Source organism: Bos indicus x Bos taurus, chromosome 4 (assembly GCF_003369695.1).
Source record: "Bos indicus x Bos taurus breed Angus x Brahman F1 hybrid chromosome 4, Bos_hybrid_MaternalHap_v2.0, whole genome shotgun sequence".
NCBI classification, from domain to species: Eukaryota; Metazoa; Chordata; class Mammalia; order Artiodactyla; family Bovidae; genus Bos; species Bos indicus x Bos taurus.
In genome coordinates this window covers 73,489,040-73,513,788 of record NC_040079.1, presented here as the reverse complement: position 1 = coordinate 73,513,788, position 24,749 = coordinate 73,489,040, and the positions used below count along the sequence as shown (strand labels likewise).

Here is a 24,749-nt window from a genome sequence, read left to right as displayed (position 1 = left end):
TTACCTTTAAGAGAAAACAGTAACTGTGGTTGAAAGATCACTGTCTAAATATCTCAGTAAAAGTAGTAGGATGAAATGTCACTATGTTTAAAATAACAGCCGATAGCTCCTCCCCATTTAAAATGCTCCTATATATTAAAAGGGTATAGAAATAAGGTATTTTTCACAAAAAACCTAAGCACTCCTAAAAAGACAGACTGATTCCCAGGCTAACAAGACTTGACCCTTATCTACTACAGAAAAAAGTCCATCAGAGCATTATGATTTTTTTAGGAAACAAATTATGTCACTATTCTGAAGAAATCTCCAAGAAGAAACTAAATGGTTCATGCCAATAGTACCTTCAAGCTTCTTAGGTTGGAGGTACAATAAAGCTCTCCAAACAAGAAATAGGGGATGGGGAACAACTGTTGGCACTGTAGTTTTATAGAAACATTTTAGTGAAATGCTTCATTCCATGTAAGTGTTTATCAAAGTAGCACCTGCATGCAAAGTACCTGAGCATGAGAAGTTTCTGCAAAATGCAGATTCCTGGGTCACACTAAGAAGTTCAGCAATTGTGTTCTTATGGAATCGCTACATTCTAAGAAAATTATGAATGATACATAACAACCTGTTTGGGGGAACTGGGGTGGAGTCCTGGAATGTATAGTTAGTAAGCTTCCCAGATAATTATAGTAGTCAAACTAGCTTGGGAACTACTGACATGCAACATTTTAACATGCCTGTAGTAGAGACGCTAATTTTTTTAAGTGTTTTTTTTTTAAAGGCTTGGTAGCCATGAGTATGACCATGGGCTTAAGAATTTGTCTTCAATGAAAGATCAATTAAGTTGTTAGAAATGGATGACCAACCTTAAGTCTGCCTTGAATTAAATGTGATGATATTTCTACCAGTTTTTTACGTAGAATTTTCACCTAACACTTAGGCAAAGAAGGAAAAAAATTTCTCAGGATCTGTATCTGTATAACTTATAAAAATGTTACAAATCTTAGAATTGATTTTTAACAGTGCCAAACCTGCCTGAATATTGTAAAATTGCTTGTGTTGTGGAAGGGACTGTCAACACATTACTGGATTCAACTTTATAAAAATGAGTATCAACAATATCATGTTGATTGTAAACTATTAAGAATTCAGACTAAGTATCTTTCTGTGCAGAGATAAACATGTACTTTTTGTTTTTGTTTTTAAACATGTACTTTTTTATCAAAGCCCTTTTGGGATGTTTAGTCCCTACGACTGTTGCTGCATATTGGTAAGCATTTATGATCTCCATTCATTATTTGTGGGACCACACCTATTCTTTTGAAATGAGATACCAGAGTCTAGTCCTGAAATTCTATCCTGTTAATAGGGTTGTTGATCAGTTTAGAAAAGTTTGCAATGGAAAGGTTCTTTTTTCTAATGTAATTAAGCAAAAGTACCTGTACAGTTGTCTTTTTATTATTATTATGCTATAGAAAGGCAGCTTTAACCTGAAAAATAAGAATTTATAACCAAATGCCAGAGGTTGGACAGGAATTTTCAATTTGATCAACACAATTGAACACTTTTTTTTGAGGAGGCTTTTATCTGCAATGGACAAAGAGTACTAGGACACCCTTCACTTGGGATTGTTAATCTTTCAAAGATAGAATTGATGTTCAATTATTCATACACCTCCACCCCCAAATAGTGGCTTTGCTCTTGGGCACAACCATTACCATTTTCCTAGCTTTTAACTACAAAAATTCATCTCTAACCCTCTTTACTTCTCTTCACAATTAAAGTTCAGGAGCTGTTTTGCAGTTTCATACTTACAACAAAGAGAGAAGAGACCTAATTAATTAAAACATTTACTTGAGCACTTACTATGCCCTGGGAATTAATGCAGGGACTATGTATTTGTCTGAGACAATGCAAGTTAAATACTGCCCTTCAAGGGCTCACATTCTAGCAAGGTTAGGAGATTCTAAATAATTATAACAAACTGCTATGATATTAATAGAACTGGGTAAAGGGTACATGGAATTGTAACAACAGACTTCTTGGAGAGCACCAGAAAAAACATCAGAGAGAAAAGAACACTTGAACTGAAGGATGCATTCACAAGGGGGTAGAGTAGGAATATTCCATGAAAGGATGATACAAGAGAAAGGTCTGACAGAACAAGTTAAGTTTGGAGAACTGAAAGCAGCAATATGGGTGAAAGCAAAAGGAAAAGCAACTGAATCTTTGGGAAAAAGGGAGGAGCCACCAAATCACAGAGTTCCTTCCTTTATGCCACTCTAGGAGCATGGATTTCTTTAAAGCATTTCAAGTAAGATCAGATTCACATTTTAGGAAAATCACTTTGAAGGATGACAGATGGATTAGAAGGGGCAAGATTAAAGCCAGAGTAAGCTACATCACTACACAGTTTTATATATACACTCATTTATTTGACGAATATTTAGGGTGACAGGCTACTCTATGCCAGGTCTAAGCTAAAATAGTGGCAATGGTCATGAAGAGGAGGTGAACCTCCCCTTCATCAAGGGGAGGTGAACCAAAAGATAACGGACATACTTATGGACATAACAGACACCAACTGTTGAAATGAGATGGTTCCTGGGTTTTGACAAGGTGTAGATCATACTGTTTGCATCATATTTTTAAAGATAAAATACAAGCATTTTGCCTTGTCACTACAAACTAGAACTCTGAATAAAAATGCTTTGTGGGAATACTTGTCTGTTGCAGAAAATTCATCTGTAAGCATACAACCCAGAGAGAACCAGTGAAACCATTCTATTTCCTTTACCCTCATTTCTGTGAAAGCACACACAATATACAAGTGCCCTATGAACGATAAATTTTCATGTTTTTGTTACCATTTCTTTGTAGTATACAATGCTCTCTAATGGATTCTTTAAAAATAATTTTAATGGCTGTACTTATGCACATATTCTACTTTAAATAGATTGTTGGAATTTTATAATCCTTTAACACATTTGTCTACTTCTAGGACTGACTTGTCACAAAATGAGAGTTGAGATAACATGAATGATTAACAAATAATAATCCAAAATGAATTCTGGACCATTTTTCATTATTCCGAAGCAAAATGAGAATAAGACCAATTAGCAAGTTTTTCTGGAGAAGGCAATGGCACCCCACTCCAGTACTCTTGCCTGGAAAATCCCATGGACGGAGGAGCCCGGTAGGCTGCAGTCCATGGTGTCGCTAAGAGTTGGACACGACTGAGCGACTTCACTTTCACTTTTCTCTTTCATGCACTGGAGAAGGAAATGGCAACCCACTCCAGTATTCTTGCCTGGAGAATCCCAGGGACGACGGAGCCTGGTGGGCTGCCGTCTATGGGGTCGCACAGAGTCGGAGAAGACTGAAGCGACTTGGCATAGCATAGCATAGCAAATTTTTCAGGCTTCCCTGGTGGCTCAGTGGTAAAGAATCTGCCTGAAATGCAGGAGACCTGAGTGTGATCCCTGGGTTGGGAAGATACCCTGGAGAGGGAATGGCATCCCACTCCAGTAATCTTGGCTAGAGAATCCCAGGGACAGAGGAGCCTGGTGGGCTGCAGTCTACAGTGTCACACAGAGTTGGAGAGACTGAAGGGACTAAGCAGCACAGTAAGTTTTTCAAAGTAACAATTTCTAAAATCAAGAGACCATGTCCTTATTTGCTGTTAGTAACTATTTTTGAAAAATAAGTGTTGCTATTTAGACAACTAATCTAGCAACTCTATAGTGTATTTGATTAGGCCTAGGAGAAGGCAATGGTACCCCACTCCGGTACTCTTGCCTGGAAAATCCCATGGACGGAGGAGCCTGGTAGGCTGCAGTCCATGGGGTTGCTAAAAGTCGGACACGACTGAGCGACTTCACTTTCACATTTCACTTTCATGCATTAGAGAAGGAAATGACAACCCACTCCAGTGTTCTTGCCTGGAGAATCCCAGGGACGGGGGAGCCTGGTGGGCTGCTGTCTATGGGGTCGCAGAGTCGGACACGACTGAAGCGACTTAGCAGCAGCAAACCCCTGCCAACGAGTTCTTTTGTTTGCCTCTCATACACACTGAATTGAATTGCTACATTCTACCAAAAAAACCCTACAAATTTCATGATTATTTTGCTTTGTTGATTCATATCTTAGAGATCCGTGGACACACATTGTTTGATCTGTCCTAAATTTTGTTATCCTATCTTCAAAACAATGACTCTGTTAGGTTCCTATAAGACATTAGACCTAGACTATGAAGCAGAAGTCCTTAATTTAGAACAAATCTAACCAGCTTGTTGGGAAGCTATCTAGCTGCTCACCGCTACTAATATGTAAGGGAGTTACCCATGTATCTCTACAAAGACAGTTTATTATGACTAATAATTACCCTGTTCTTGTAAGTACCTTTCTTCCAAGTAGCTTAACAACTTTGGGTACACAATACCTCTTTGATGCATAGTAAAAGAATGAGCAAGCAAGGAAGTAAATTTTGCCAGTGAGAGGGAGAGGCTGCAAGGGAATGAATAAAGTCTAAAAAATGAAACTACTTTCAAGTTCATGCTTTAAGTCAAAATAGCCTGTGATGTCAAAACTCTTCCTTACTCTCTCAATCTAAAGGGGACCAATACCTAACACATGTACTTCACCTGGGTCGATCTGTGGCCCCACGTTCTAAGAAGTTTGCTGGTCTGGCTTAATTACTGAGTTCTAAAATACCAAATTTTATGATTGATAGGAAGATCTTCTTTTCACTGAGAATTCCTTTCCAAAGAACGAAATTAAAAATCCACATATGAATGCTTAACTATCCTCTTCCCATCTTCTAAGCCTTACCTCATTTGATTTTACAATCTGATTTCTTCATTTTACATTGCTGATTCATTTCAGAATGATTATATTTTAACTTCACACAAATTATGTTATTTCACAAAAATGCATAGCAAGGAAAAAACTGCATTTACAAATGAAACATTTATTCCAGTGGGAACATATGATTTGTTTTACTGTTTGAAAAATGGAAGACATAACCTAAGTTTTGTTTATTAGTAGTATTTTTGGAACACATGATGGCAAGGGCTGGTGGGAGAAAAAAAGATTATGCATAGAAAAGCAAGCAGCTGCTTTGCTTCCACAAATAGTTGATTTTACTAAGTACCTGGTTCAGAAAACTTAACCATTTGTTCAAAGAATTTACCTTAATTTTTTTCACTTTGATCTAAGCCTCCAATTAAATTCCTGTCAGAATTTAGACCTTATCCTTGAACATAATTTGATAATTCCCATTTGGCTGATTAAAAAAAGGTAGGAATACACAGAAATAACTATGCCATAGCTATTATAGTCTCATCATCATGAAATTTTGATTTTCATGACATAAACCTCTGCTTCTTTCAATGTTTTCTGTTTTGTTTTTAATTTCAGAGAAGGCTATTTGGGCCTAAAGCTACGAATTAGGAAGTAATCTACTACCTAACTTCAATTAAAGCTCAGTTTACTCTGTAGCTTAATATGTGAGGAAATTTTAAGAGAGTCTTAATCTCCCCATCAATTTAACTGGTCATCTTTACAGAGGCTGAGGATTTCAATAATACCAAAGTCTGACTTGTTATACTAATTCTTGCCTACAGAGGTAAGGATAAATTTAGATCACTTTGATACACATATTTCAACAGTATACATTGTTACATTAATTACAGAAACTGCAATTAATCAAGTGAGTAATCAAGAGGGAAGTCTGGAGAATACAGAAAAGGAAAAAAGGGGGAGGACAGTAAGAATGGGAACCAAAAATTAAGTGTCTACTCTATGTTAATGATCACATAGGAGAGCAAGACAAAGATACTGAAAACAAACATGAATGACTTCTTTAACGTAAGTACTCACTGATTAGGATTCATATAAAAATTAAGGAAAAAAAGAAAACACGATCAAATTCAGTCATACCTAGAAAAACAAAGTACTTAAATCCAAGTTATCTTGATGGATATTTCCTCACTTGTAAAAAGACAATCAAAACCAAGTCGCTTCTATCACTAAAAACTAATTTCTGCAAGACACAGCACAAAGGCACGTGACAGATGAAGCACAGCTGTCCCTTCATATCCTTGCCCCACAGATATCAAGATCCCTTATAAATGGTATTCATTCTTAGCTTGGTCTGATGTTTAGCTACTTGTGGACATTTACAAATTATGACTCTGATATCTAAAATGTTACATCAGACTCTTTACTAAATGTCCAGTTTTCAATTTGGAGTTAGTAAGCAATATCTGGGTCCCTGTGAAGTCCCTGAGGACTTCTGTGAGACAAGTCAGTGATTTCCCTCTTTGAAACTATTTCCTCAAAATAAAAGAGAAAGAAGAGAGGAACAAATGGCTTGAGCTTCACTGACAAAAGGACTCTAGATTAAAAAAAAAATCATCTGGTTCCAGTTCACCCTCTTTTCCAGTCTCATCTCTCAGTGTACTTCATGTAAGACTAGTCAAACAGGTTTCTTATACTTAGAACATATGTTCTCTACTCCTGCTCTTTGCCTTTGCACATAAAGCCATACTGACTGCAAATACACTGTTTCACTGCTCCCACCCCATCCACTATTGAAATCCACATTGTCCCTCCCTAGTTCAAAAATTCAATTTCCTCTACAAAGCACTGTACCTGTTAACTGGGGCTCCTGGGTGAATGCTTACAGTACATACCTACAAGGCTTAATCCCAAAGTGTTAGTTGCTCAGTTGTGTCCAACTCTTTGGCACCCCATGGACTGTAGCCCACTAGGCTCCTCTATCCATGGAATTCTCCAGGCAAGAATATTGGAGTGAGTTGTCATGCCCTTCTCTGGGGGATCTGCCCAACCCAGGGACTGAACCCAGGTCTCCCACATTGCAGGCAGATTCTTTACCATCTCAGTCACTGGGGAAGCCCAATCCCAAACCAGATTATAAATTAATAGAATACAGACTAGTCCTGTGCTATGCTTAGTCGCTCAGTTGTGTCCAACTCTTGGACCCCATGGGGACTTGCGACCCCCATGGACTGCAGCCCGCCAGGCTCCTCTGTCCATGGGGATTCTCCAGGCAAGAATACTGGAGTGGGTTGCCATGCCCTCCTCCAGGGGATCTTCCCAACCCTGTGATCGAACCAGGTCTCCCACATTGCAAGCGGATTCTTCACTAACTGAGCCACCAGGGAAACCCTAGCTTGTACAATAACAGGTACAGTGAAGAGGACCAGGTGGCATAAAGCAGATTTGAAGACTAACAACACTGGCAAAATAGGTGTCAAATGGATGGGTGGGTGGGAGAACCCCAAAAGTTTTTAACATGATGGTATAGAATCAACCAGAATATTTTCCATCCATTTATATATCCAACTGACTTGCTATCATTACCATAAAAACATGCTATGGCACAATGTTCAGGCAGTTAGCATTAGAGCATATTGTTATTCCTGCAACAAAACTGAGTACCTGTTAAATGCCAGGAACCCTGCACTTTCACTACAAAGATGAGACACTGCCTACCAATATTTCATAAACTATAATGGAAAAGAAGAACATGAACAGGACAGTGTGACAGACATAGAATTAACAAAGAAAAGGGAACATCTCATTTTCTGGAGGTAAACAGGAGACAGATGAAGGACATTGCATGCCATAGGGTGTATTCTAGCTTGATCCTCAAATGTGGCAAACTAATGGAGTGTTTTAAGCAAAAAAGATTGATTGGAAAAATGTTTGATTATATAAATTTACCTAGAAGGGGAGAACCATTAAAAGGAAACAGAAGGAGAAAAGCTAAGAGAAAAAAGGTCAGTCACCCTGTTTATTTAACTTATATGCAGAGTACATCATGAGAAACGCTGGACTGGAAGAAACACAAGCTGGAATCAAGATTGCCAGGAGAAATATCAATAACCTCAGATATGCAGATAACACCACCCTTATGGCAGAAAGTGAAGAGGAACTCAAAAGCCTCTTGATGAAAGTGAAAGTGGAGAGTGAAAAAGTTGGCTTAAAGCTCAACATTCAGAAAACAAAGATCATGGCATCCGGTCCCACCACTTCATGGGAAATAGATGGGGAAACAGTGTCAGACTTTATTTTTCTGGGCTCCAAAATCACTACAGATGGTGACTGCAGCCATGAAATTAAAAGACGCTTACTCCTTGGAAGGAAAGTTATGACCAACCTAGATAGCATATTCAAAAGCAGAGACATTACTTTGCCAACAAAAGTGCGTCTAGTCAAGGCTATGGTTTTTCCTGTGGTCATGTGTGGATTTGAGAGTTGGACTGTGAAGAAGGCTGAGCACCGAAGAATTGATGCTTTTGAACTCTGGTGTTGGAGAAGACTCTTGAGAGTCCCTTGGACTGCAAGGAGATCCAACCAGTCCATCCTGAAGATCAGCCCTGGGATTTCTTTGGAAGGAATGATGCTAAAGCTGGAACTCCAGTACTTTGGCCACCTCATGCGAAGAGTTGACTCATTGGAAAAGACCCTGATGCTGAAAGGGATTGGGGGCAGGAGGAGAAGGGGAGGACAGAGGATGAGATGGCTGGATGGCATCACTGACTCGATGGACGTGAGTCCGAGTGAACTCCGGGAGTTGGTGATGGACAGGGAGGCCTGGCGTGCTGCGATTCATGGGGTCACAAAGAGTTGGAGACAACTGAGCGACTGATCTGATCTGATCTCTTCAGTCATATATAATTTTTGAAAGGAGATTATCTTGTCAACCTAACTGAAAAATATAAGGGTTAGGAATTATGTTCCGTGTTTCCATTTATCTTAAATATGGTGTGAAAAGTTTTAGTCGTCGTGTCCACCTCTTTGTGACTCCATGGACTGTAGCCCACCCGGCTCCTCTATCTTTGGAACTCTCCTAGTAAGAATCTTGGAGTGGGTGGCTATTCTCTTCTGCAAGGTATCTTCCCAACCCAGGGACTGAACCTGGATCTCCCATCTGTCTGAGCTACCAGGGAAGCCCTAAATATGGTAGGAATGCAAATTATTTGAAATTAGAGCTAGAGTTCCAATCTATCCCAAGAACAAAGCAACTGCAGAGAGAAAACCATAATATGATTTTAAATCTAAGATACAAATATTAACATACTTTGAGAGGGTACTTCCCTGGTGGCTCATCTGGTAAAGCATCCATCTTCAATGCAAGAGACCTGGGTTTGATCACTGGGTAAAGATCCCCTGGAGAAGGAAATGGCAACCCACTCCAGTATTCTTGCTGGGAAATCCCATGGACAGAGGAGCCTGGCAAGTTAAGAGCCCATGGAGTCACAAGAGTCAAACAAAACTTAGTGACTAAACTACCATCACCTTTAAAAATAAATACTTTTGAGAATAAAATATATTAAAGTGATATAATCCCTAGGAACAAACTGTCACATAATGTAACTTGGTTTAACTTTCAGTTGTATGAAATACCATTTACCCTGAGTCCATAACCAAATTACTTTTAATAGGACCAGCACCATATAAAAGATTGTTTACTGAAGGTATATTCTGTACCTCAGAAACACAAGGTTGACCATGCCCTTTTGTTAAGCTGTATACATATAATAAAGGAGAAACAAAAAAACTCCAAACCCAGTTTTCTTTTGTAAGAAATGTAAGTGCAAGATCAACACTGAAGCAAGCAGAATTTATGGCAAACAAGCACTGAAGAAAAAAATGGCATAAAATACTTTTCCTAGATCACTCAGAGAAGGTGGGGTCTATAAGTTTTTGCTATTTCCTATTTGCTTCACGTAGATAGAACAACACAATTTTTCTAGTTTCCACGTGAAATGCCATATTTACAGATGTTTCAGACTTGAACTAAACATAAACAAGTCAACAGGGAAGAGACTGTGGACCTGATCTTTTTCAACAGCAGAGAGCAGGTAACTTTCTTTTAGATACTTAAAGGAACAAACTTATTAACTCCCCTTAAGAGAAAAACATCAATTTGACCTAAGATATCCACAACCCTGGCAAGTTTTTTTGACCAACACTTGCAAATATGAATTTCAATGTTAACACAAATAAACACCTTGCCTAGGGAGAATGAGGTAGTACTTAATCTGTGCCCACCCACCCCAGGAAGTTAAACTAAGCAAGCTGTGTATGTTAATATTATTTTAAGGTATATTTAACGGTTTCAACTCAAACACTTCTCAGATATAAATCTTTTCATTCTGCATTTAAAGGCCATTAAAATCAGGGAGAGGTGGAGCAGAAGAGTTTTATATAAAAACAAAATCCTTTGAAAGTCACATGTAATTAAGATGATTTCTTTACTATGAATTTAGTTTCAGCAAATGTCAAAAAATAAAGTTAATAGACAATGACTATTCAAAAATCCCCCCAAAAGCTTTAAGACAGAAGGGTTATCAGTGTTTATGCTAAAAGCTCAAATTTGATTTCCTGCAGGGCTTCATTTTACGTATCATTTTAATAAGCCCTTATTGGAATGCCAATGTTATAACACATAAAACACACGTAACTGCTAATGGCTGACCCAGTAACGCATAAAATGACAAGTGACAAAAACACAAGGGCAGAACTTATTGGGTCCTCTGTATCAGAGCAAGCAGTACTAACTACATAAGCCCCAAATACATCAAGGAACTATAAAACACAAATAATTTCTGGTGTTCAGATATCGTTGAAGTTTGTAGGTTAAAATGTCCATTAATAAGTGAGAAATACGAATGTCAAAAATACTAAGGCCATTTGTTGTTTTCCCATCTTTGCAGGGGCAGCACTCTCTCTGTCCCATTAGCAGCCTTCCCTCCCCATCTCACACATGAAAGGGGAGGAAACCTTGCTGCTGAGCATAATCAGCCCTTTACCTCTACTAGAAACTCTGTGAGGGTCAAAAGAGGGTTTTTTGGGGTTTTTTTGGCTTGTTGATTTAGTCTGAAAGCTAGTACTTTACAGTTTGAGATCAAGTACCAAGTATAGTTTTTTTTTTTTTTTTTAATGAGTTCAGGAAGCCTGTTGCTCAGTCATTAAGTTGTGTGGAACTCTTTGCAACCTTCAGGAAGCCTGTGGCCCCTGGTAAACCTGAACACTGCATCTGCAGCTCTGAGATGAAAACCTGGATGTTTAATTAGAGAATGGGCACAAATGAAATTGTCCAGGGAGAACATAAAACGCAAGAAGGCAGACAAAGACAAGTAACTGCAAGTACTATTTCAAGAATCACAGGAACATGAAGAAAAATTAGAGCTAAATATGTTCATGGATTTGGCAATCAGGAACAATAAGGACACAAACTGATTAAAAGCACAAGGATTTGGTTCCATTAGCTTGCAATATGGTCTGTTTTCCTTATTAAGGCACAGTGAAGTTATAACATTTTTGAAAATTACATTTAAATCTACTTTGTATTCAGTCCCTCTAAGCCAGAAAATTCCTTTAAGGGGAATGAAACATTTACTTATATGTAATACAGATCCCTGAAATTACTCAAGAATTCTTATAGGAAAAAGGCCCAATTTATATTGAGAGTGGACAAAAAAGTTTAATTTTAAAATCTTTGTACTACTTAAAGTATTAAAAATTCTGTCTTGTTTTCAAACTACCAAGTCTATAACTAAGACTAAGGAAATAGCTCAACCTTGGTTCCAGGTTCAAGTTATCTTTTTAGGACCAACAAACATTCTCATAGTACCAAATATAGATATTCAGTAAAAAAGCAAGTCAGGTTTTAGGTGGACAAGTCTTTGTTGAATAACTCCCAGCTCTCATTCACCACCACCCAATGTGAGAAGCCCTTTTTCTTCTCTAGTTCAGTTAATGGCTGCTATACTACTTTGGCAAGTGGGAATAATAAAAAAATAAAATTGACTTCCCTACTTAATCTGCCAATATTGACCATAAGAACTTTTGAGCTGCTGGAAATCTTCACCTAGCAAAGCTTCAAATACTAAAATTAAAATTCATACTTATACAAGTGATTTAAAGAGGCAAGTTTTAATATTTCATAATGGTGCAGGAATCTTAATGAATATATACCAAAAATGATTACAGTTTCATTTTTATTTTAAAAAACCAGTTAAGAGGACGACAGAAAAACAACAGAAGACCAAGAATACTGAAAACACCCTTACAACTTCATGTATATTACAGTACTAGCAGTTTTTATTCTGTATTACTAATCACGTCTAAATTTAAAAAAATTTATAGAATTTCACATTCTTGTGGGGTATACAGACAGGGAGAAAACGGGAAGAAAGTACAGATAGAAGCAACAAGTTTGAAAAGGGCCCTCAAACTTCAGATGGTATACTCCTTGATTTCTTTTTAACTTTCAGGAAATTACAGGTGCTCCTGGGTATTTATCATCACACTTTTTACACTTGATTCCAAACTTAAGGATTATTTTGCTATTCGAATCTGAAAAACTTAAGTTTTCTCGGAAATGAATCGATATTCCTTGGCGCTGTGGCCCAGAAGCTAGACTCTTTACTCAGTCCAGTGGCCTTTCCCGACTCGTGGCTGATTCCAGCTCCCACATTAGGGATCTGCCACCTTACGTAAGTATACTTCGTAAGGAGAAAGGCAGATAAGAAAATAGGGCGACAAGCCTTTCCCTTCACAACAGCCGTCACATCCCCATCAGGAGCGTCCCTCGGGGGGCTTTCCCCAGCGAGCCGCAGCTGCTAAGCAGTATGGGGGAGGGGAAGCGCCCTCAGTCAACTCTTCCTCTTCAGGCCGCCGACGCCGACCGCACCACAGACTACTCCGCCCCAGCCCTTTCCCCTCCCCCGCCCCCGCCTGGGTCTGAGCCAAACCCCACAGGAATGCAGCCCGGTCACATGCGCTGCGGCGACGGTGGACGTGCCTCTCCCCCCGCGCCCCAAGGAGACCCAGCGCCATCTTGCCCTGACGCAGTTCCTAAAGTCACGGGAGAATTTGTTTCCTCGTCCGCGCCAGCGCCCCAAAGTTTCGCAGAGGCCGAGCCGGGGCCCTCACCTCGCGCAGGGACAGGAGAAATGGTCAAGGAAGAGCCTTTAGATTCCCCTCGCCACAGCTTGTGTTCGGAGTCGGCCGCGGCAGCAACGAACACCATCGTCACTTCTCCCTCTCGGCCTTTGCAACAGCCTCCCCCGACGGCTCTGGCCCCACCCGCTGCTGCAGCATGAGGTCACTGCTAGCCAATCAGGACGCGCTCGACCCAACACATCAGACACTGATTGGCTGCGTGGACCACCTCTGCCTCTCCCCACCCAGCTTACCGAGCGCTCCGGGTCGCTGTGGAGCAAGAAGACGGAAACCGCCATTTCGGGGAAAGACCCCGAAAACAAGAACCGCAATCACCGTGTCATTTTACTGGGGAAACCCTTTATTTTTTGGCCTACCCTTTTGTTCTTAGATAACCGTCTGTCTGACCCTCCCCCGTTTAGTCAACTGCCATCTAAAGGAATTCCCGATGCCCTCCCCGCACATTATCCCGCGGCGGGGAAATCGTTCCCCCGGGCCAAAGAAGTAGGAGGTAGCGACGGCAACTGCACCGACGGCAACGACAGCTTTTTACCCCGATACACGGTGGCAGGGAGGCGGCGCTGACGGTGGCTGTATTTTTCCAGCTGCTTCTCCCCCCGACCTCTTCCGTTTCTGGCTCCTCCATCGAGACGGCGCTGGACTCAACAGCTCCGCTTTTATCCGGTGCTCGGAGCCTGCGCACTGAAGCCGCCTCAGCCCCTAGTGGGCGTCGAGTGACACCCTAACCGAGTTCACCCCGCTCCGGAGGCCAGACTTGGGGGGGGGGGGGGAGGAGGAAAGAATAGGACAGAGGTGGTTTTGGGAGTGGGAGAAAGTGCTTGCGGGGAGAGAGGGGGGCTCTTTCCAAGGCCTACAATCGTTATCCTTCCACCCAGTAGTGTCGCGCCCAAGCTCACCGATATCCAGACTTAAAGGCTACTCAGGGAAAGGGGATAAAGAACCAATCCCATCAAATACCGAAACTTTCCCAAACCTTCGGTGAATTGTTGAATGCATCTGTTGTGAAATAGATGGAGATTCTGTTGACCGCTCTGCCTCCAGTTGGCTGTCTTCGAGCCTCCGTGGAGAGGCAACGGCGGGCGGCAGCCCATAAGCAAAATGGCGGCGGGCAGCTTCGTCCCCTCCCCCTCTGCCCCTGCGGAGCGGGGCGGGCGGGCCCCGTGCACTTGCCGCCGCCGCCGCCGCCGCCGCCGCCGCGGCCGCCGCCGTCAGCCGCCATTTTCCCAGAGCGAGAGGCAGTGACACTGAGCGGGCGCAGGGGGCTGAGTCGGAGACTGTACCTGAGTTCGGGAGCGGCAAATAGAGGGGGTATAGACACTGTGAGCAGCCTCGCCGTAGCCTCTGCGTTCCTGTTGATTGTCTCTGTGCCCCCTCCCCTACTCCTCGTTTGCTGGCGAAGAGGCTGAGCGCTGCTGTTTGGGGAGGGGGTGTGTGGAGCCGGGTCCTGTGTCTGCAGTGGCTGCTGTCGGGGGATCGTCTGACCGCGGAGGTGTGGAGAGACTCCTTGGGGGTCGAGCAAATAACGGGGTTCGGGTGTCTGGTGTGTGAACATCACAGGTCAGTGCCTGACGTCTCCTTGGGAGTTCCTGGGGTTTGCTGGGTGGAGGGACGTGTGTTTCCAGGGGGAGGGGGCTTTCTCATCTTTATCCTTACGGTGTGGGGGAGTCGACGTCGACTCAGGTGTCTTGGCGGGGGCTAGACGTTGCTTGTTTGATTTGAATATATCCTTTTTCCTCCTTGTTCCTAGGAAGGGAGTATTATGGCGGGTTTTAGGGTTGGGGAAGGGGAAACTGGCAGTTAAACCCCCTTGAGAGTGGGAGTTAGGGAGGGGGCGCACTCGTCGCCGGCAGCGGGTTAGAGCCGCTTGGGTAAGGAGGTAGGTTTGTGACTGTTGTTAGTAGGGTTTGTGTCGAAGTGGTCCCAGGAGCTGCCAGCTCTCTCCCTTTCCTCTACCGCATCTTGTTCAGGTGCTGGGAACCCGTATAGGCCCCATTTTCTTCTGCTGCTTCCATTTGTCGCCTGGCAGTCTCTGGTTTAATTTTCTCGTAAATACGAAGGGGGTGGCAAGAACGCCTTGGGTATATCCCTTTGTGGGAGAACAAGTCAGCTCCTCATCCTCTCCGGGAGAGGGTAAACCCGCCCCTGAGGTGGTCACCCCAGCACCCAGCCGTCTCAGTCTGCCCCCCGCCCCCTCCCCGCTTGCATTATCGTCGCCCTTTACTGTAGCGGAGGCTTAGAAGCCACAATATGGCACATTTCAGGAAAGCTGATTTTGACCAAGGGATTGGCACAAACACTGTGGCAGCAGACACAGAAGAGAAACAAACGGTTCACTGTGCTAAACAGGGGAGGAGGAGAGAGCAAACAATCCGGAGGGCTCTCTTCCATCGGCCTTAGCTCCTTAGAGATGCATTCTTGCTGGACTGTGTTTTACGAACGATACAGTTTAAAGTCAAGGGGGAATCGCTAGAGTTAGCTTCAGAGAGAGCCCCGTTTTGCCCGTTTCTCCTCACCTTTTAGAGATGTGAATAACATAAGGTGTTAGGAGTTCTGGAGACCTTGGAGAGAATTAAGTGAAGTGCATTCAGCTCTAGGCTGGAGACATCAATACCTAATTGGAAAACAGTCAGTTTTTCCTTTAATCTCCTAGATGGCCAGTAAAAAGTGAAATTTCCCTCTTTTGTCCTTTACAGATTCTAAAAATGGCGGCCCCAGGCTGATGTTGTGGTAATCTAATCAGCTCGGGTCCTCCACACCCCTTGCAGTGCGTTTGTCTGCAGCATATTACAGGCTTATTATGTTTACATGAAGAGGCTGGGCCTTTTTTCACCTCCCCAAACCGTTTACAAAGATGTGTCGATTTTACTGCAAATTGCAAATGCTGTGTTTTAGTTGATTAGTTTTACGGGTTTTTCCTGAGAGGCAAGTAAAATGACACCACGTTTCAAAAACTAAAAAGCACTCAGGTGTTTTTATTAGAAATTTCAGCAGTGAGGTCAGGTGCTCTTACATATAAAAAAATTATTAGGGGGCAAATAATAGTTTTTGTTTGGTTTAATCCAAGCGTTTTTCGTTCAATAAGCTAAAGTAAATTAAAATATTTAGTAAGTGTGCAAGTACAGCCTATTCTGTAAGAATCGATGTTTTAATCTACAGTAGAACGTGTCTCATTCAACCTTTGACCAATTTTGTGAATTTTGGTTTTTTGTACTCTTTCAAATTAATTTTTAGGGAGCTGTACAAACAAGCCTAAACCTGTTACTTCACTGGGTGTGGAGGTGCTTGTTCTTCCTACTATTAAATTTTGCATCCATTTTCCCCATATATTTAAGCGTTGCTTAGGAATTTTGTAAGTTGATTGTGTATTTGATAAAGTAGAGCTCTGTGCTTTGCTGCCCTGTAATTGTCTTATAACATATTGTCACAATTATGTAAGTAAAAAAGTAAAGCTCTAGCTCTTGATATTGTTCCTTGCCAAACATGTCCATTTATTTACTGGCTATGGGATGTGAACTTTAGTCTGTTTTAGTGGGACTTTAAATAAAAGTCATATCATAATAAGGCCTTGAATCTGGGCAGAAAATGAAATGATGTCACTTAACTTTACAAGTGTGAATGATTAGAATTCATCTGTCTAGTGGGAGGGTGATCTTTTTTGGCCTGAAGTAAGCAGTGAGATATGAGTGGGTCATTAATGGTATTTAATGACTGTTCTGATTGTGGAGCAACTGGAAGATGAGTGCCTTTCAGTCCAGTACTACTTAAAGAGGTTGGAGAGTGTCCACTATCTAATGATTCTCTTATTCCATCATAAATTCTGCTCTAAAATATTTAGAGTGGGATAAGAGATTTATGAAGCTCGTGTGAAGTAGACTGATAATTTCTAATTTACAAAATAGTAGAAATTACTAGCTTAGGGAGTTTCATCATGGAAGACGGAACACACTGCCTTGCTTAAAATCTTTGAAATGTTTTAAGATGAAATGTTGGTGGGTAGTGGGAGAGTTTGTGTAGGGATTTGGGGTCATTATTCATTTGTATTATGTTCTCAGTGAGCATTTCATTCAGATCCTCAACTGCTGTGTAAAGATTGCGCGTTTATAGACTTAGGTGATTAAGATCTGTGGGTTAAGATCAGAGGGTTGGTACTTTAAACTTATTACCTAATGTAGGAAATAAGTATACTCCTAGGAAAACTTGGTTTATGTAGTCATAGGAGGGAATGCTGTCTATACCTGTGTTTTTGTTGATCTTGACCTTGATCAAGTCTAGACATATAAGGCATTTGGATTTATTTGGCTTCAAAGAAACAATACAGAGTTGGAGATTATGAGAAAAGATGCCTTCACTTGTATGAGCTTTCTTCATACTGGCCTGTTTCATTGCTTTGGGGTTTGTTTCTTTTTGTTTTCTTTTGATATGTTTTTGGTCTCTATAAAATGAGTCTGGCTTTTTATTTGTTTGTATATTACCCTTTATAAAAAACATGGTTGTAGATGTTTGCTTTTGATTCTTGTGTACTCCAGTTGACTGTGTATTTTGGATTGTTAAGGCAAATTTATTAAAAGGTGAGGCATGATTTTTGTTCACAGGGAGTTTTGAAACATTTGGCCCTTGGGGCAAAGCTAGTCAAATGGTCTTTGTTCTTAAGGTGGCCAAGTTTGAGGGATTAGTTGTTTATCTGTTTAAATGGATCTGTAGAAAATCATAACATAATTGGAGAGCAAGTTTTATTTTTAGAGACTATGTTTTGATCATGTTTCTTTTTTGTTGTCAGGATAAGTTATAGGATCCCTTTGATATCAATTTAAGTTTAGAACCTTTACAGGGCATCTCATTTCTCTTCAACTCTTTAGGTCTCTCTGATAACTCTTCTACAATTTTGCCTTGTCTATTTTCCTCACAGCTTCCAGCCAGAGAATTTTTACCCTATATACCACAGTTAACCCTATGAATTCTTGACTCCAAAAATGAAAAAGTGAGGCAAAAAGCCAATTAATAAGTTAGGAAAAACTCTTCTCAATACATACCATGGTGGTCTTAATGGAATTGTAATTTATTAAGTTGATTTCTAAGAATAGTATACCCTTTTTAATGCATCAAACTCCTAAAGAAGTGTATGGTTTTATTTTTTAAAGTGTATTATTCTAATAGCTCTTTTCTGGAAATTATTGCTGGGACATAAAATGTGTACTATCACTGTGTGTTTAAAGTATTGTATAAAATCACAGAACTTTGAAGAGCTATCAAAAAACTGCCTTAAAGAATAGTAGTATGGAATCTTAAGAAATGTTTATTTTTAAAAAATATTTTAATAATATATAATAGTGTCTGTATCCAAGGGAGTCATTCTTAGCAGATAGTAGGTGCTCATTTGTTTGTTCAGTTTAAAGCTTTTGTTTAAGTGAATATGTTTACATCTCACATATTCAGAGTGATCAGGGACATTCCTTGCATGTATTAGAATAAATGTTAAATATTTGTATTCTGCGAGACTTTTTAATATTGAGTATAACATTATTTTTATTTTGTGATAAAGTTTTTTGTGTTGATTGGCAGAGTAACAAGACAGATACTATTTGAGATATTGCCGTGTAAATTTTATTCAGTTTGTAGGCTGGGTTTAAAATTGGAGTGGATCCCCCCCCCCTTTTTTTTTTGAACTGCCTCTTTTGTAATAATGTTGGGAGGAGCCTCATTTTTTCTTTAAAATATTTTTGTTACCTAACAATATGAAGAGCAGTATTTGTGGTTCAAAACTATAAAGAAGGTAGTCAGTCTTGTATTTCACTTGTATTTCTTTTGATTTGAAATGAATTCTTGTGGACGGCTTATAAGTCAAATTTTATTTAAACTGGAAAGCCGTATTTTATTGTTAGGTAAAATGTACACCCTTATCAGATGTCATTGGGTTATTTACCAGAATTGTTTAAGCTTTTGGGGGTATTGAATATTTTCCATGCAACAGGTCAGTCACAGAATTTGTTTTTGATGTGTTGCATTAAGATGTCATCAAAACAGGCATTATGCCTTTTAATGAATAAATAATTGATTTATAATTTAGTGGATAAATAATTACACATCCATAATTTTAAATTAAAATGTTTGTTTTTGCATTTTAAAACTATCTCAAATGTGAAATCTGGGTTTAACATGAGAAGCAAAATAAGTACAGCTTTCTTTCTTTATTTATACAACTGGAGAAGATTATAATTTTCTAGCAACTCTTAGATTGCTCAATTTAGAACTAATCCAAACAAACAAACATTTTTGGTTCTGAGGCTTATTATTGAGAAAGATAATATTGAGTAATCATACCTGTGTTATAACCAACATGGGTGCAGCATCTAAGGTCTGAGCCTGTGGCAGAAGCTAAATATATAATAAAACAGTGAGATTGAGTTAGTTTTGGATTGTGGTATTTATAATTTCAAGTTTACATAGTTATCTAACATTTTATCTGAGACCAGAAATTAAAAAAAAAAAAAAAAAAAACTTAAAGATTTATGTTGACTTTTATTCTCAAAAGATATTTAAAATGTAATTTTTATTTAAAGGCTTAAATAGAATTTACTATGATAAATTAATTTAAATAATTTAAACTTTAGGGTTAAATAAGTTTAATAATATGTTTTCCATTTTTCTTACTGTTTGGTCTGTCAGGAGACTTATATGAGAAAGATACACCCTTCTAATTTTTTTTTTCCCCCACAGATTAATGAGGTGATAGTTTCTATTTTTGATTTTACAGAGAGATCTTTTGTATTCCTCATATTTTGTATGTCACTTAAAGAGAGACAACTTTATAGAATTTGAAAGCTCATTTCATCTTTAATCATGTGGCAAAAGACTCTCTTGATGTGAGAGATTTGAATGGTTAGGACTTTACTTCAGTAGCCATAAATTGATGGAGTTGGGGGCAAGTCTGAGGTTAGTCTGATACATAGTAACTCTTCTTGAGAAAGTGAGTTTGAAAGTAAGATTGTTTCTTTTGGAATTGTTTGCATTTCTCCTTAAATGAAGCTGCATAATTGGTTGAATTTGACAGGGCCTTATTACATCTTGGCTTTAAACTTCCACCTAAACACTATTTTTGAAGCACAGACAAAAGATTAATTTGAGTAGCTACTGTTTCCCTTGTTCCATTTATTTCTACTTCTCAAAAGCTTACTGTTTTAGGATTTGTTTGGATGTAAGGAACAGAAATCAGCTCCAGCTAGCTGAAGTAAACGATTTGTTATAAGGCTGTAGGGAAATCTCACAGAACTTATTTGAAGAAAGTGCATTTGGGCCTCACAAGAATTGGCAAGGTGTCAGAGAGCCAGTATTCTCCATCTTGATCCCTCTAATTAGCTGTGACGGGTAAAGGAGATGGTAGTGGTTTGAGTTTTTATGGTGTGTGTGTAGGGGGTAGGGTGGGGAATAGTTTCCTTGGATGGAGGGCAAGAGAAAAACACCTCTAATTCATCTGAAAATAACTGCCTTTCCCCCAGATACCCAGATGTATCTGGGAAGATTTCTAAAACTAAATATTATCAAACTGATGATTTTGTTTCTTAATTTAAAAATGCTATATTGCATGTAAATAAATATGTATGTGGATGTTGACCAATTTCCCCAGAAAAACCAGGGTTTTCATTTTTGTTTTAATTTGTAATAATGTCAAACTTACAGGCAACAGGCAAGTTACATGAATGGTACGAAACTTGCCCTTATATCTTTCATCCAGATCCCCTGATTTTTAACATTTTTTTCACTATATACTATATTGTTTTCTCTGAAAGTTTTTTAAACATTTGGGAGTATATTGTATACATTGTGCCCTGTTAGAGCCCTTAATACTTAAGTATGCATTTCGTAAGAACAAGCATCCCTTCTTAGGTAACCAGAGTGTTAAATTCAGGAAAATTAGCAGAGATGTAATACTTTTATCTAGCTTTTTGGCCATATTCCATTTTCATCAGTAGTCCCAATTATGCTCTTTATTAGTATTTTTTTTTTTCTGATACAATAGCCAATCCAGGATCATAGATTGCATTTAGTTCTTAGATCTCTTTAGACTCCAATAATTTGGAAAAGAGTTCCTTAGTTTTTATTTAGTCATGACATTGGCAGGCTAGTTATTTATCCAGTTCCCCTCAATTTGGGTTTATCTAAGGATTCTTCATAATTAAATTCAGATTTTGCATTTTTGGCTGGAATACTGGATAAGTAATAAGTGTTGTGTTTGTTTTTATTATCTGGAGGTACTTGATATTTGTTTGCCCACTACTAGTATGTTCATTTTGATTGCTTGCTAAGGTATTGAGTAGTTTCTCCATTTTATAGTAAATTGTTTCTCATTTTGCCATTATTAAGTAATTTGTAAAGAGATATTTTGAGATTGTATAAATATTTTGTTCCTCATCAGACTTTCCTCTCCTAGATTTAGCATCTATTGATGATTCTTGCTTGAGTAAGTTTTTACTCTGGTGACTGCACATTTAAGTGCAGTGCAGTTTTTACTCTGGTGACTGCACAAGGTTTTTAGTTTGTGGTTTGTTTCAAGGTAATTGGCATTATGGGAGTTTTCCTTTTTGGTTTTTCTGTAATGCATATAATTTGCTTTCATAATCACAACAATAAATTAATTTTAAGGAAGAAAAGTATAGGTAATTTTGATAGTATTGACAGATTCCTGCACAGTTTTCCATACAAATGGGATTTAAAATAGTTTCTCGAATCTGGTCTAATTTTAAATTCAGAACATAAAAATTAAGTACTTAGATTGGTAGTTTTTTTTTTTTTTAATGGTGTAGTTCCATGTCATTGTTTAATTTTTAGAGTTATTGTTATATGAACCTTGAGTTACAGTTTATGATTTGCTCCTAATGCTAGCAATTTGATTTCTAAGGCAAGGCTGAAAATACTTATTTTAATTGTGCTGTTTCTTTTCCTCCATTTAAAAATTCTTCCTTTGTGTAATTTTTTACAAGTAAAGTATTTTTTTTCTGAAAACATTGAGACAGGTTCTTCTTTTCCATATATACATGCCAGTACTTTTTAAAAAGGCATTGGTAAGATAGTAATACAGGAGAGCATCAAACATCTACAACTCTTAGGACGAAGCAGTGTATGATCTTTGGAACCTTGTAGTGAAAGAAATATGTACTCCTCAAAAAGTTCAGAAGGACAAGAGAGGGACAAGAAACAGAAAAAACACACATTTATACTTTGATTACATTTTGATGACACTTTTATCAACTTGGCATATTTCCTTTCAGTGATAGCAAAATCTTGGTAATGAATTTGGATGATAATTTGAATGTTATACTGATTCAGGTCCTGGATAACATATTGAATGAAAATTATTAATTTCTTTGGAAATTTTCAGAGAGATTATGAGAAGGAAAGTGTTGTAAACATTTGCAGAGTGGGGATTTAATTCTATAAAACTTAAAATTCCCTTCTGAGAAAATTAAGATGATCATATTTCAGAATAGTGAGAATTAGTAAAATGATACAGTGGATTTGAAGCATTTTAGAGGTACTTTGTTGGTTTAAAACTTATTTGAGTCAATTGTATACAACTGCATTAAGAGAAAGTTTATTTGTAGCATCACCAAATCTTATCCTATTTTTAAAAAAGTATAGAGTGAAAAGGTGCAAAAACAAGTCCCATGATGAATTAGATTTTCTTTTAGGCCCAAATCCCCATTGTAGACATGTAAAATATCACCATGTTGACTGAAGTTAAGAATCTAGAGTTAGAATTAATGTGTGAGATCTTTTCTTTAAATAATCTTACTGTGGCTCAGGGCCCACATGTATAATTTACATGGAGTGCTTATTGTATTGTGCTTATATTAGTTAGATATTACATGAATCAGATAAGTGAATGTGAAGAGAGAACTGTTTAGACGAAACCTTAGTTAAATGCTTTGGAAAACTTAATAAAGGCAAATTAATTGCTGAAGAAAATTGTCAAGTTAGGTATTGGTAAGACAAAAGATTATGGGGAAAAATAATACAAATCTAGAAGGAAGTCTCACATTGCTCCATTTCTTACCTTGGAATAATCTAAAACCAAAAACCATGGATAATGCATTATAGATACGGTTTATGCAATAATGAGAACCCAGGATTCAAATTATAAGAGCCATATTCAAAAAATACTTTGGCTTGACACAAAAATAATGATGAACGATAGCCTAAATTAAAAATACAGGTTTATATTATATATTTGTATATAATCTTGCATTATTCTCTATGTTAAATGATGGACTTTGAACTCATGAATTTCTAGTCCCTGGATTTCCCTGGTAGCTCAGCTGGTAAAGAATCTGCCTGCAATGCAGGAGATCTGGTTCGATTCCTGGATAGGGAAGATCCCCTGGAGAAGGGATAGGCTACACACTCCAGTGTTCTGTGGCTTCCCTGGTGGCTCGCTTGGTAAAGAGTCTGCCTGTTGTGTGCGAGACCTGGGGTTGGGAAGTCCCCTTGAAGGAGGGCATGGCAACCCACTCCAGAATTCTTGCCTGGAGAATCACCATGGACAGAGGAGCTGGCGAACTGCAGTTCATGGGGTTGCAGAGTTAGACATGACTTGAGCAACTAATTAAGCGCAGCACACTTTTTTATATATAAATCTATATTTCTCTATATTTAATCCAAAAGAATGGATCTTACAGTGTTCTGTAACTTTATTTTTTTACTTAGTATCTTGGAGATCTAAAAATATTCTTTCAGAATTAGACCCTGGTTTGTCCAGTGGGGTTTATAGGACCCTTCCTAAATGAAATGACAGATTCTGGAATTTAACAGATACACTAACATGTTAAGGTCCAAGAAACCTTGTTATCTTGAGAGATTTAAATTTTACTTTTTTTTTTTTTAAGGACCTTTCTATCTCTGATAATATTATAAACTAGATTCATTTAACGGCAAAGAATTGAATGCCCTCTGTATGGAAGTATCATGGTAGCTACTAAGTTTGGCTTGCTGATCTTGTACATATTTCCTATGGAAAGTAACTGATGATTGTGTTGGCTAATGTCCGTGGGATCAGTTTGTGTGGTTTTCAAATTTCAGCCTGTGTGATATTTAATCTAGAGTGATGGAGATTTTAAAAGACGTTCTGCTTTTATATATAGCCTAAACTATAACTTAAAAGAAGCTTCTTATGTACTAAAGTAAGTGGTTCATTATGGATTTGGGGAAAAATATTTCTAGTTCAGTCCTCAACTTTACATAGTAATTTCTTTCTCCATGTTCAAATGACTTTTATAAGAGTGGCTGATCAGCTCAGTACATGTGGATTACTTTTGATTTATATGTACTTTTCCATAAAAATCTTTACAGTGAAATTTGAAAGTAAAAGTGGACGTAGCCTGTCTTTTAGCATATAATACTAGTCACTGTAGTACTCATATCTACCAGCTTTGTTCTTGATTTTTTTTTCTCTTTACTGTAAAATTTCTCAGTGAGTATATGCCTCTAAAAGCTTTCCTGATAGAGATTTAGATCTGTTAGTGTCATGATTCATTTTTGAGGGTGAAATGCATCGACTTTTTCTCTTGAGCTTCAACTGTCTAGTTGTAATACTCTAGTCTTCCATTTCTAGATTTTGTTTTTATATTAAAGTATGAAGAGGAAGTTGATCTTTGAATACTGTAAGCTCTGGAATCAAAAGACTGGGAAAAATTCCATAAAAGTAAACAGTTTAAACATGGAAAGTATTTTCCCTTTTTTTATTCATTCTCTCGCTGACTTTGTTGGTT

At 38.6% G+C, this 24,749-nt stretch overlaps 2 protein-coding genes across 10 annotated transcripts in view; one reads left to right on the top strand and one right to left on the bottom strand.

The window, feature by feature from the left end:
• Positions 1-14,546, bottom strand: part of LOC113891554 (DEAD-box ATP-dependent RNA helicase 30-like) — a 37,065-nt gene extending 22,519 nt beyond the window's left edge. For 3 of the 7 annotated variants that reach the window (XM_027539720.1, XM_027539723.1, XM_027539719.1), the window contains exon 1: positions 13,964-14,546. In XM_027539720.1, coding sequence (XP_027395521.1) covers positions 13,964-14,542 — 579 coding nt within the window. In that variant the 5' untranslated portion in view covers positions 14,543-14,546. Of the gene's footprint in view, positions 1-12,104; positions 13,744-13,963 lie in introns of those variants that run through there. The other 4 variants (XR_003510798.1, XR_003510796.1, XR_003510797.1 and 1 more) reach the window with 3 other exon arrangements.
• KMT2E (lysine methyltransferase 2E) overlaps positions 14,179-24,749 on the top strand; it is a 91,088-nt gene continuing 80,517 nt past the window's right edge. For 2 of the 3 annotated variants that reach the window (XM_027539706.1, XM_027539704.1), the window contains exon 1: positions 14,179-14,547. The gene's annotated coding sequence lies outside the window, so the exon portion shown is untranslated. The remainder of the gene's footprint in view (positions 14,548-24,749) is intronic. The other variant, XM_027539705.1, reaches the window with a different exon arrangement.